The 13,415-nt window shown below is 38.6% G+C and overlaps 2 protein-coding genes across 5 annotated transcripts; one reads left to right on the top strand and one right to left on the bottom strand.

The window, feature by feature from the left end:
• Window positions 1-425: 425 nt before the first annotated feature.
• On the top strand, window positions 426-7,247 carry LOC108991294 (inactive protein kinase SELMODRAFT_444075-like). 4 transcript variants are annotated; one of them, XM_018965473.2, is made up of 10 exons: window positions 426-547; window positions 1,357-2,245; window positions 2,936-3,090; window positions 3,183-3,277; window positions 3,459-4,501; window positions 4,860-5,020; window positions 5,380-5,456; window positions 5,710-5,857; window positions 6,079-6,228; window positions 6,785-7,247. In XM_018965473.2, exons 2-10 carry the CDS (start codon window positions 2,065-2,067, stop codon window positions 7,016-7,018), a joined length of 2,244 nt encoding a protein of 747 aa, XP_018821018.1. In that variant the 5' UTR covers window positions 426-547; window positions 1,357-2,064; the 3' UTR covers window positions 7,019-7,247. The 4 variants fall into 4 exon arrangements, with proteins under 4 accessions (XP_018821018.1, XP_018821016.1, XP_018821015.1 ...); XM_018965471.2 differs by having other exon boundaries at window positions 426-627; XM_018965470.2 differs by having other exon boundaries at window positions 426-651.
• A 1,229-nt stretch (window positions 7,248-8,476) lies between these two features.
• LOC108991296 (protein WHI4) lies at window positions 8,477-12,642 on the bottom strand. The gene is made up of 10 exons (XM_018965474.2): window positions 12,302-12,642; window positions 11,686-11,748; window positions 11,215-11,296; window positions 11,024-11,098; window positions 10,709-10,787; window positions 10,512-10,551; window positions 9,964-10,067; window positions 9,486-9,555; window positions 9,138-9,220; window positions 8,477-9,045 (listed from the first exon to the last, which is right to left on the bottom strand). Exons 1-10 carry the CDS (start codon window positions 12,509-12,511, stop codon window positions 9,015-9,017), a joined length of 837 nt encoding a protein of 278 aa, XP_018821019.1. The 5' UTR covers window positions 12,512-12,642; the 3' UTR covers window positions 8,477-9,014.
• Between the last annotated feature and the right edge of the window lie 773 nt (window positions 12,643-13,415).

Here is a 13,415-nt window from a genome sequence, read left to right as displayed (position 1 = left end):
ATTATTATAAATTTTTACATAAAATAAAATAAATAATTTAATTTTTTTAAATATTAAAATAAAGATAATATTAAAAAATATATTTTAATAATATTTTATTTAATTTTTAATTTTTATATTAACTTATTTATCCGTAAAAAAAACGACGTTGTGGTCCGAAAATTATATACTCTTTAATTTGAACCAAACGAGTATAGGGCCCCACAAATTCGTGACAATTTGAAAAACCAGAAAAATCTATTCGCCGCCAATGTTAAATAAGGACAAAGGCCATAAGCCAAAGTTAACCTTTTCCTATACTTCGCCGCGCCCACACAAATTTTCAAATCTTAAAATGGAAAACCGGACCATATAACGACGCCGTCTAATACAAAGCGAGGCTGCCCATAGTTGTGTGCAAGTTTGAGATTACTAGAGGGTCAAATCCGAAATATGGTCCAAAACCAGGGGGGTTGAAATTTGTCAGTGAAGAGAGTACTCGACGAGGATGCACAAGAAAATCAACGAAACCGATGGATTGTGACTATCTGCGGAGAAACGGCCACAGGTAATAGGGAGGTGCTTGCTGCATATATTTGTGTGCATGGAGGAAGGAGATCTTAATTCATAATCATTTCCTTGCATACTGTATGTTTCCGTAAACTCGTAACTGTATGTATCTCTCTCTCTCTCTCTCTCTCTGCCGGGATGTAAATTCAGTAGTTGAAAAACCAAAAGGATTGTTCGCTTTGACGCTCTCTTTGTCAGCCTTCGAATTCGATTGATTTAATGCTTGTATGTTTTTGTGTTGGGTGCTGCCCTGATGTGAAAGAACAGACCAAAAACACAGTATAGCTCTATTATTTTAATGGTAATGTTATTTCAGATATTTGAAATAAGGTTAATCTGTTCAAGTTTGGAGCCTAGTGCGTTTGTTCTTTTCGCGTGAATGGATTGGAATTAATGCTCCTGTTGAATCTACCTTGCTGTTCGTTTTGATTTTTGGAGTCTGTTGTGTTTATGTGTGCGTGTGCGCACTTCTTTAATTTTTTTTTTCCATTCTGTTGGAGTCTGTTTGGTTTTCGGGAAAATTGAAGTAAAGAGCGAGGAAACTCTGTGTTTTGGATCCCATGCAATACTTTTGTTGTTTCCTGAAAAAGAAAAAGAAATAACATGTGACTGGAATGAAGACATATGCTCAGTCGGTGAAGTGTCTTCTGATTCTGAACCAAATATAACCATAATGGAAAAGTTTTTTCGTTTTTAAATAAATTTTGTTTCGAAAGTTTCCTTCAGTATCTCAGAACCCCAAACAGAGATTTTGTCTTTAATGTGAGGGTACCGATTCTGACTAGAATTTTAATCCGGCTTGTGCAGGGTAGCATTCGGTGGGGTTTGAGAGACGGTTTAATTTGAGATTCGTAGAGCTAGTAAAACTTTTTAACCGCGACTCTATACGGCCTCAAGACTGATGGTCATTTCATCTGCCTATATTTGGCCTGAGTTTTCTCAATTTCGTTTCTAGCGAAAAAGAAATCATCTGAGTTGGATCCAAATTTTGACAACTCACTTTCACCTTTGGAGCTGTTTCTTTCATCGTTTTGACTCATTGATTTGAAGGCTCGTAGGCAGTCTACTTTCGCTGCTGTGTCGTCTTTCGTTTTGTATCGCCTTGCATAACAGTGTTCGGATTCTCTTACTATCGAGGCTTCATTCAAGGAGAAACGTGTCTTGCTTTTTGCGCCGAACGGGTAACTAGATGCAATAACAACGTTACCATTTTGGGAATTTTTATTCCAAGATTTCACCGGCTCAGACAGGACAAGCGAGTGTTCCTAGAGGGGATTTGTGTGAATTGGTGAAAACGGTCTTGTCATTTGTGGCTCCTCTGGTTCTTAATGGAACGGTGAACAAGTCGGTGGTACATGTCCTTGGAATCCAACATGGTGGGGGCAAAATAATAATGCTTGTGTTTTTGTTTGTGTCGCTTTGGTCTTGTGCTTCAGCGCTTGTGTTGGAGGGGGTTTGATGGGTTTCGAGAATTGGATCTGCTGAACAAAGAGGTTTGATTGTATTGCGGTGTCCATGAGTCAAGAACATAATCGAGGGAAGCAGGAGAAAAGCTCCGATGGCGCCGAGAAGGTCGTCGTTGCAGTTAAGGCATCAAAGGATATTCCCAAGACAGCTCTGGTGTGGGCCTTGACCCATGTTGTTCAACCTGGAGACTGCATTACATTGCTTGTGGTTGTGCCTTCGCAAAGTTCCGGTATCTTTTCTTACCCCTGTTGATCTGTGCTCCTTTTGCTATCGAATTTTTAATTAATTGGTTGTGTTATATAAGTTGATGCTTTATATTGGAATACCCTTCAAAGTCGCTTTTGCACTTTTTTCATAATTGATGCTTTCCTTTTATTCCGTCCAAGTTTATGAGGGTGTTAATCTTTATGTCAATCCCCCGGTACTTTTTTCAGTTTGATGTTTGGTTGTTTAGATTAGTAGTTTATATTCTCGACCTGCTCGTCAATATTGCTACAGTGGGTTCATTTTCAATTAATGGTAAGAAATTTGTTTCTTGATCCGTATCTTGGGTTTGAGGCTTGATTTCTGTGTGTTGCCGAGAAAGTATTGGAGATGACAAAGGGCAGGTGAACCTTGGGTCCTCTCCCTCTACACTGTAATTATAGTTTAATTTTTTGGAAGGAAAAATGTTTCGACATTACCACCTTGCGGATCTTGCTTTTCTGCCATGGATGTTTTTTTTTGTTCTGATAACAGTAATAAAACAACTGCCATTGGTTTTGTTGCTGGAGTTATGATTAATATTTAGGGAAGCCCCTTATCAAGATGAAACCTTGGGATTCGTGCTCCAAAAATCCTGCGAATCCTGTAACACTTTTTAATTATGCTTACTGGTAGATAAGCACCAACTGACACTATTTTTGCCACGATTCTTCAGGAAGGAAACTATGGGTTTTCCCAAGATTTGCAGGGGACTGTGCCAATGGTCACAAGAAATCTCATTCGGGCGCAAGTTCAGAGCAGAAGTGTGATATTACAGATTCGTGCTCCCAAATGATTCTTCAACTTCATGATGTTTATAATCCTAATAAGGTAAGTGGCTTATGTATTTATTTGAATTGTTAAAGATATGCCTCTCCAGTTGTTTCTTCCACTATAATTCTCATCCTGATTCTGCTTTGCAGATAAATGTAAAGATAAAAATTGTTTCTGGATCTCCTTGTGGCGCTGTGGCTGCAGAGGCCAATAGAATTCAAGCCAGTTGGGTGGTACTAGACAAGTAATATATTTATTTTTTATTTTTTCCTTTTCACATTTGCTCAGTCTATATGCATAAGATTGTGAGGGACATGAGATATTCTCGAAGTTCTTTCCTTTTGATATCTCCATTAAGAATTTATGTTCTTGCTTTTCATTATGCATGTTGGGCCTATCTAATTTATTTATATATTTTTAAACAGACAGCTCAAACATGAGGAAAAACGATGCATGGAAGAGTTGCAGTGTAACATTGTGGTTATGAAGCGTTCCCAGCCAAAAGTACTCCGCTTGAATTTGGTTGGGCCGGCTAAGAAACTACCCGAAGTAGCATGTTCTTTACCTTCCGAGTTTGATGAAACAACTAAAAAGCACCCCAAAAAGAAAAATGATTCTTTAAATACTATTCAAGGACCAGTTGTGACCCCATCTAGTAGTCCAGAGCTAGGGACACCATTTACAGCCACTGAAGCTGGAGCTTCATCAGTGTCAAGCTCAGATCCAGGAACTTCGCCATTTTTCATCTCAGAGATGAACGGAGATCTTAAGAAAGATGATTCTCTAGTTATTAAACAAAACCAGGATCTTGATGAGACCGGTTCAGACACAGATAGTGAGCATTTATCTTCATCCTCATCAAGTTTGAGGTTCCAGCCTTTGGTGGCTGAATTTGTAAGTTCTACTCATCAGTCCTCAAAACACATAGGTGGAAGTTCAAAGAGACACGTTGATGAGCCTCAAGCATCAACATCCAAAGCTTTGCTCGAGAAGTTCTCAAAACTTGATGGAGAAGCTGGAATTGGCATGCTGAACTACAGATCTGATATTGAGTTCAGTGGAAATGTGAGAGAAGCAATATCCTTATCAAGAAATGCGCCTTCTGGGCCCCCTCCATTGTGTTCAATATGTCAACACAAGGCACCAGTGTTTGGAAAACCCCCAAGATGGTTTAGCTATGCTGAACTCGAGCTTGCTACAGGTGGATTTTCACAAGCCAATTTCTTGGCAGAAGGAGGATTTGGATCTGTTCACAGAGGTGTACTTCCAGATGGTCAGGCAGTTGCTGTCAAGCAACACAAATTGGCTAGTTCTCAGGGGGATCTTGAGTTTTGCTCAGAAGTGGAAGTTCTGAGCTGTGCTCAGCATCGAAATGTTGTTATGCTGATTGGGTTCTGTATTGAGGACAGAAGAAGGTTGCTGGTTTATGAATATATATGCAATGGGTCATTGGATTCTCATTTATATGGTAATTTATTCGGAATCAGGAGGGATACATAGACTGTTTCTGCTATTTCATTTACTAGATTATTACTTCATTTAAAACACAGCTTATGGCGTCTAGAATGAGGAATATTATATTCTGCTGCTTCTGAACTAGACACCGTATGCAGTAATATCCGAACAAACTTACCTATAAAAAAGAAAAAAAAATCTGAACAAACTTGATGAAGTCTTCCCGGATTAGTCTTTAAATCCTACTCATTCTCTTTTAATACAATCATTATCATTTTTAGGTTTTTAATATATTACTAGATTAGATTTCTGAAGTTAATTTTCTTGCTAGCTACTCTTGTTAATTTACTGAAGATCTGGGTTTGTTTCAGGACGACATCAAGAGCCATTAGAATGGTCTGCACGACAAAAAATTGCTGTGGGAGCTGCTCGAGGGCTGCGATATCTTCATGAAGAATGTAGGGTGGGTTGCATTGTCCACCGTGACATGCGGCCAAACAACATCCTTATCACCCATGATTTTGAACCACTGGTATGGAAATTTCATAGGGTCCTATCTAATATGGAGAACTTTTCAAATCACTTATAAAGACAATGGAGAAATTCAACTCTGATGGTTTATTGTTAAGTCTTTGCTGTTGGATCCTTTGACACCAAAGGAGCCTTTTCTGGTTCCCTTCTCTTTAAAGTTAACATTGTGAATATTTTTTTACATATAACAGTTACATCATAGAATATAATGATATTACTTTTTTCAAATTTTCTAGGTCTGTTCATAGTGAGATTTTGCTTTAGGTGTTTTTCAAGGTGCATCAAATGTGTTATTTCACCTGTTAGTGTGTAGAGAAATTGTATAGTGTTGTGATCTAGGTTCAACTTTTGCTTTGCAAGGTTGGGGATTTTGGCCTGGCAAGGTGGCAGCCTGATGGGGACACAGGTGTGGAAACTAGAGTAATTGGAACTTTCGGGTAAGTACTACAGCCTTTCCTTTTATGCTCTTGTGATACCCCATTAAGTGATAAGGGTAGGTAGGTGACGAATGGGATCTCACATTGTTTGGGAAGCAGAGATTCTTGCTCTTTATAATGTTCTAATGGAGCTTCAATTGTATCATTGACTAGTCCTTTAGAGTATAAACCATGTGGCTTGGGCCTTCCATTGGGACGTTACAGCACTACTTTCCCCATGCAATTCAGAATCCAATGATCTGTTGTGCTGTAGGTACTTGGCCCCAGAATATGCACAAAGTGGGCAGATCACTGAAAAGGCTGACGTTTATTCTTTTGGGGTTGTATTGGTGGAACTTGTTACTGGAAGAAAAGCAGTGGACCTCAACCGTCCCAAGGGTCAGCAGTGTCTAACAGAATGGGTATGATTTGTTGGATTCTAATTATATTTCTGTTGATCCATGTTGGTCCATCTTGTTTTTATTGAGTGCATAATCAATGAAAATAGATAATGGTGTTCAGAAACATGCTAAGCTCTTGACAAGGCCAAATAGAAAAGAAACAAGTTAATGTGGTTGCTTCTAGCTGTTGGTTCTTAAAGTTGATTCTTGTTGATTTATAGATGCCTTTTGATTTGGAACAGGCACGCCCATTATTGGAGGAATATGCCATTGAGGAACTCATTGATCCACGATTAGGGAATAGCTATTCAGAAAATGAGGTCTATTGCATGCTGCATGCTGCATCTTTATGCATACGGCGGGATCCTCATTATAGGCCTCGTATGTCACAGGTAAGAGAAGATTTGAAGAAAACATTAATTGCTTAATTTTGATTTAAAAACAAATACTCAAGGGGTCAGGAACGCCAGGAGGAGGGGTTATGTTGAAATCCTGTCACTCAGAAGATATGCAACAAAAAATATGCAAATGCCAGTGGAAGAAACACTAATGAGATTTGGGAAAAAAGTGATTGTCTGAATGCTTTCCAGCTTGGTAAGCTAGAATTATAAGACAGAAGCCAAAAGGCAGCTAATAACCAGACATTAGACTCTTAGAGTAGCCTAGGAATTTGGAGACAAGTGGAAAAGATTCCTCTGGATTTATATTAGTGGATGGAAGTGTCAAAGAAACAAATCAAGAGCCGAAATCCGAGGTTTTAAATATTTTGGTTTTTGGGCGTTGTGAGATGAGTGGGAGCCTGTTTCCCTGAAAAAGAGCAGGCTTGCTTGCTTGCTCTAGGTTTCATGGATCACTAACTTGCTTAATAATTAACCCAACAGTACTTCTAACATGTAATGACGACTTGGACGTGCTTTGGCTTACTTCATTCATGTATTTATGGTGAAGGTGCTCCGCATACTGGAAGGTGACATGATCATGGATCCTAGCTGCGTGTCAGCACCTGGATATGATGTGGGAAGCAGGAGTGGTCGGATTTGCGGAGAGCAGCAGCAACATTACAGCGGTCCCCTACTGAATGAGGCAATAGGAGGGCTTAGCGGTAAGCTGTCTCTGGGGAATGCGAGGCCACCGTATTGGGAAAGAGACAAAGCAAGGAGGGCTTCATGTGACGATGATTAATAGACAGCTCACCTCACCCATTTAAAACCAAGTGCCAAGTTCGTGATCAGCGCTTTATGTTTTTTTTTTTTTATTTTATTTTTTTTTAAATTTTCATCTCCCTTCTATATTTTTGTCCAAAGCCATCTATATTTTGCTTCGGTATAGTGGAGGGATAGTAATGAATTAGCAAGGTTTTGTAATTCTTTAAGAAATGAAAAAATTACGTTAAAACGGTCACGTTTCCAAACTCAAGTGAACATGTTTTGCAGACAGCTCACCTCAACCGCGTTGCTCAAAGGTTGTTTTACCTTTCCATATAATAAAAAAATAGAAAGAAAAATGCTAGTTGAATTTATAAAAATGATCGTTTGATTTTTTTAATTTTAATTTTAATTTTTTTTACTTAATGAAGTGAATATTAATAAATTGATATTTTTTTAAATATTTAAAAATATATAAAAAATGATTAAAAAACGAAGACAAATATAAAAGTGCATTTGCACTTATGATTTATGCTACAGTGAACAATTTCGATGGTAGAGGTCGGCGAATATTTTTGCCCACTCAATCGCTCAATTATTTGGCAATGAGCTGTGTTACGGATTAGCCACTGTTCACGATTGATCTGTAGCACACGAGACATGTTTTCCCTCTCTCAGCCCCTACTCCCACTTGATTCCCCCTCTCAACCCACCCATTCCCGCTGTGCACCACCTGCAGTCATTGACCATCACCATTGTCAACCTCCAGTCCCACTATCGGTATCGCTGATGCTCGTGTACTCCCTAGCCACGCTGCATACTTCTTCCTCGCCAAGCAACCGAATAGCGCTCTGCCTCTCTCCGTTGCCGCCAGCCACCCAGCAGCGCCACCAACCACCTCACTGGCTTCCCCTCACATCGGCGACCCTCCAGCCACCTTCGAGCCTCCACACGTAGCGTCCTCTCCACTCTCGAAATGGGTCTCACACGAATTTAGTCCCGAAATGCAACTGCCCTCTGCCGTAAGCCAACCCAGCTACCACCACCGAGCCCCATGACCTCCTAGCAACTCCCATCATCGAACCCAAGTCACAACAACCCCCTATCGCAGCTCAGATCAGCCCAACCTGATATGGGTCTCCCTTTCTCCCGCCACCATACTGCCACCTTACACCAACCTAGCCACCACCACCGAGCCTCAAGACCTTGCAACAACCCCCACCATTGAACCCAATCACAAAAACTCCCTCCTCCTCCTCTATTGCAGCTCATATAAACCCTTGATAGCAATAGAATGTTTTTCAACTTTTCAAATTCCCCTGCAGGGCCACTGGGGAGGGGAGGGTAGGGCTGGTAGGGCTTTGTGGGACTTTGTCAATTTACTTAGGGATAAATTTGTCAATTTCCTTAGCCATGTAAGGTATGTTTTGAATGATGCATGAATAGGAACTGCTCCCAAAACTTTTTCTTTGGGAATGAGCGAGTGAGGGCCGAGTGAAACAAGTGAATCGTTCTTGATACAGTCTTGGTTTCTCGTACCGAATGACATGATATGTCGGTTTGACAATGTTCCCAAGTTCTTGCTCACAAGCGACCCTGCTTGGCCCACAAGGTCTCTGTTTTTCTCCTTTGCAACTGATTGATGTGCAATCCAGGAAAACTAAGAATCTAGATAAACAACGGTTTAAGACTCTTCACAAGCATCGCGTGGGTAATTTGAAAGATCTTGAGCAAGCAGAAGCCGCCGCAAAAAAGCGCTCCATCTTTCACAAACTCAATAGGAGAACGTTGGCAATTAACAGGATGGATCTCAGTTCTAGTCAAACTTCAACCTTTGCTACAATTTCAGACGCAGCAATTTCCTAGAGCTTTACACCGTTGGGCTTCAAAATCCAGCGTACTAGTAAGATCAAGAGATGTAATTATAATGTATGATCGAAATAAAAAGTTCTGCAAAGTTGTCACCTCCGACCCTTTTCTTATACATCGAAAATTGACTTCATGGCATAGATGCTTTAGACGACATTTCCCCCCTACCGTTTCCTCATTTTAGACCTTGCATACCTAAAGAGAAGGAGTCCAAATATAACGGTCAATCAAAACGAAATGCAATTATTACACAGAGCTATATGATTTCTGGAGAAATAAGAAAATACTCTATATGCATGCCACCCCTATCTGATGATGGTAACAAGCTCCCCTGAAGTTCCTCCATTACTTTATTTGCTTGTTCGATTTCCTGCCAAAATAAACACATTAAAATCATATTAATTATGTGACTCAACTAAGGTTTGGCTAAGAATCAAATGTCAGCTAATAACATGGATTTTAACATTTAGCCAAAGAGAGCAGGTTTAACTTTTCATGTTTGAATCAAGTCGAGCACATCATTTTTCTATATACAAGTTTACAACCCAGGCCAATTCTGCTTTTTAGTAAACCATGCCCATAATTTCCAGTATGAAGTAACATATAAAAGATTCCTGGCATGATGTATGGGATACCTCAAAGTCTGCAAATGCAACTGGCATTCCACTTTTAGCACGCAAAATGAGCATATTGAATCCTGGATACCTGACAAAACGGAAGGATAAAGAATTGAACCCACCACGTTTTCTGATCGGCAAATCAGTCGTTAATGAACACAATAGTTATATGGACATGAAGAGGGGGCCAGAGCCTGTATTTTCCCTTCGCCAAGGAGAAAAAGCAGGAGCATGAGATATATGTATATATATAAATACATATATAGAGTATTCTACATACAACCGTGAAGTATGTAATCGCCACATAATCTCTTTGAAAAAGAGTGGGGTACACTATTAAAAAATTAATTTTTTTCATGTAGATCCCATGTTTTATTCACTTTTTTAAAGCGATTATGCGGCGGTTGCACAATTCACAGTTGCAAATATCTTTTCTATATATAATATATTTATATAGAGAGAGAGAGAGAGAGAGAGAGAGAGAGCTGCAACTCACTGAGATAGTGCTTGCTTCAGTTCATCTTCAGTGCAGTTCGGTCCTAGATTTGCAATAAATAGAGTGGAACATGGTCCTCCATCGACAGGTTTCTCTGCCTGCTCCTGCAGAAGGCAATCAATAGCAAGATCAGCATCAAACATGTTAATGCAGAATTACATGAGTAGCCTTACCTACAAATTAATCTTCACATGAACTTAACAAACTTTTGCGTAACCATTGCAGAAGAAATTTAAAATTTTATACAGCAAGATCCCACCAGATATATAATACACACACATTGTTTGTTACAGCATCAAAACTTTCTTGTACTACTAATCACTTTAGTAAGATCAATAGACTATAGAAGACTTCTGGTGAATGTTTTGAGACAGGAACATACAGATTGTATCAACAAAACATCCTTCACATTTTAAATATGAAAGACAATTGATTATATCTATGTGGAACCGGAGGATAACACTGTTTACACATCACTGTTTCTGCAACTGATGAATACATAGAAGAATCGATCTCATGTATATTTATAAAAAGAACTCAATACTTACCGAAGCTAAAACATTGTCAGGACCACCAGCCGTCTCGCCGCTGCACATTACCAGACAGAAATAGCGATAGTGATCCAAATGATGATTCGACAGAACTTTAAAAAAAAAAAGACTGCAGTTTATTCACCAGGCACTATGAAGTTCATAATAGAGAACTTTCTTATAAAACTATTACTGTGTTTACAAGTGCTTTCAACCTTTTTGAGGTCACTAAATCATCATTCTCGCCGGATTCAGGATTCTCAGTCCCTGATGGTTCATCAGATTCACTGTCTCCTGAATGTGCAAAGAAGGGCCATACAAGTGAGCCACATAATCAAGTTCAGAAGGGAACGCCTGTTTCTAGTGAAAGGTTAGATTACACAAGCAATTTATTTTCTTCTTTCTTTTTATGGAGCAACGATAAGATGATAAGAAATATATAGGGGGTGCTTGGCTCGAATGACGAAAGTAGCAACTGAGACCACAATTATACTCTCCAATGAAATTTCTTGATTAAAACAGAACATTACCATCGTCGCCAGATGTTTCTTGGGCATTTGTGTCAGACTTAGTTCTTTTATCTATAACAACATAGGCTCCACTACCTGTCCAAGAAAGAAAAAACAACCCATGAAGAGACTGGAATCAAAGATCACAGCAAACCAGTATTTGTTAGTCCATGGAACAAAAAGTTGAATCAGTATGACACGAAATTATGGACCTGGTTTTCGTTTTCTCCTGGAGTTTGATCTCGCAAGCTCAATATGAAGAACAGATCCAGTTTGAGGATCAAATTTTACACCCTGAACACAACAATCATGGGGAAAACAGAATCAGAAAGACTGCAAGTTTCACAATCCAAAAGTTCTTGTCAGGGAAGAGATAAAAAAAATTCTCATCAGTCCAATTTCCCTATAGGCCATCCAACAAGAAAATTGAACTAAAAATTGAACTATAAATGCACTTGAGTTCAAACCCCAATAACTAATAAGTTACTTAAATATTGATTCCTGAAATTAGATAGAGTGTCAAATTTTAAATTGTCTTCAAGCCCTTGAATATAATTTTACACAGAATGACATTGGCAAAAATAGAAGGGAATGCCGAACAAGACAATTAAAAAACCAAACCAGAAGGCAGGTATACGCGTTGAAAGAAACCATTATATTTGGTGATGGAAATAAGTTCTCACATTTAAAGCGTGCAGTGCTGCTATTGCTGATTGATGATTGAAGAAGGTGGCAAATGCCACGACCTGCGAAAAATAATAAGAACCTTCCAATGTGTTATCTAGCCCACTTAAATCATCATCATCATCAAACATCCATTGAAGACTCTAAATTGGAGACCACAATTACTAACCAGGACTTGACACTCTTGACAAGCAATGTAAAACTCTAAATTATCTCTAGTTGTAGAGAAAATGCCGTAAAAACAACACACGCACGCACACAGAAAACCCTTATAATATCAGAGTTCTCATTAATCCATTGTAACGGGATCAAAAAAGTTTCCGAATTCACCAGAGTCGATGATACTCATAAAAATCTTCTTTGTTCATCTAATATTTTTCTAGATAACGAAGCAGAGAAAAAATGAAGCTCAAAATTCACAAACTTAGGACCAACAGCCTCCCCTCAACCAATCGAGGTCTTTATCATCAAAAGTTCAACGAAGCAACAGAACATTGACATTTTTTTACTTTTCCTGTTAAGCGGGATTTTAGGTTTTCCTATGGCTATTATTTTCTCGGGAACCAAACAAAGAGTGAAAATCTTATAAAGAAAAATTAAGGAGAAGAGAAGAACCTGGTTTCCGCGGCCGGTGTACTTCAGCTGGCAAGAGTCAAAACCGGGGCGGCGGCGGAATAGATTGTGAATCTCACGCGCCTTTACGTCGTCGGGGAGCCCCGACACGAAGAGCGTGTTGATTCTGCCCCGGTCATCGTTGAAGTCTCCTTGTTGTGGCTGTGGTTGGTGGTGGAGGTAGTAGGGATCGTATGGCTGGTGATGAGCCATCTCGGCTGCTGATATCGGAAAGAAGGAGGCTTTTGCGGGGCCTTCCGGCGGTGCCGGTGATGGTGAAGCTGATAGTTCAGAGGATTCGGTGTGGGAGAAGCTTGAGGTTTTAGCTTTTAGGTTGTGTTTGGATGTTGAAGTGAATTGAGTTGAGTTGAGTTGAGATGATAAAATATTGTTAGAATATTATTTTTTAATATTATTATTATTTTAAAATTTAAAAAAGTTGAATTATTTATTATATTTTGTGTTGGGATTTGAAAAAATTGTAATGATGAGTTGAGAGTGATTTAAGTTCCAAACGCACTCTAATCATTCACCAAAGGGTCCCGCATAAAAATTAATGCTATTACGACGACATAACTTTGAATGTTTTCGTCATTTTTGTTAGTCGTTAAAACACATTAAGGCGATATTCTCTGTTTTAATCGCGACTTTGTTCGAATCAATAAAGGAGGCTATGGAGGCGAACGTTTCTAATTTATGGAGGCGAATAAACAAGCCCTTAATAATTTTTACCATTTTTTTTTAAAATTTCTTAGATCTATTTTCCTTTGATAATTTTCCAAAGAACCCATAAAAATGACTTTTTTGGTTGGTAATATGAAAAATATTAGAATCCCATTTTAGCATAAAAATAAATTTATTAACTTTATATTATCTGGAGAATCATTTGATACAAAATATTTGTTTTATTAAGATTAAGGCTGCGTTTAGTTATAAAATTCAGCCGAGTTCAGTTTAATTTTAAACTGAGTCTAACATCCAAACATCGAATTTTCAAATTATTAAACTTATCTCAACTCAAAACTTTATTACACGTGAGACTCACAACTATTTTTAATTTCTCATAAAAAGTATTAAACTCATCTTAACATCTAAACACATTTTAAACTTAATTTAT

This window comes from Juglans regia, chromosome 7 (genome assembly GCF_001411555.2).
Source record: "Juglans regia cultivar Chandler chromosome 7, Walnut 2.0, whole genome shotgun sequence".
NCBI lineage: Eukaryota > Viridiplantae > Streptophyta > Magnoliopsida > Fagales > Juglandaceae > Juglans > Juglans regia.
This window is presented reverse-complemented; position numbering and strand designations above follow the sequence as displayed.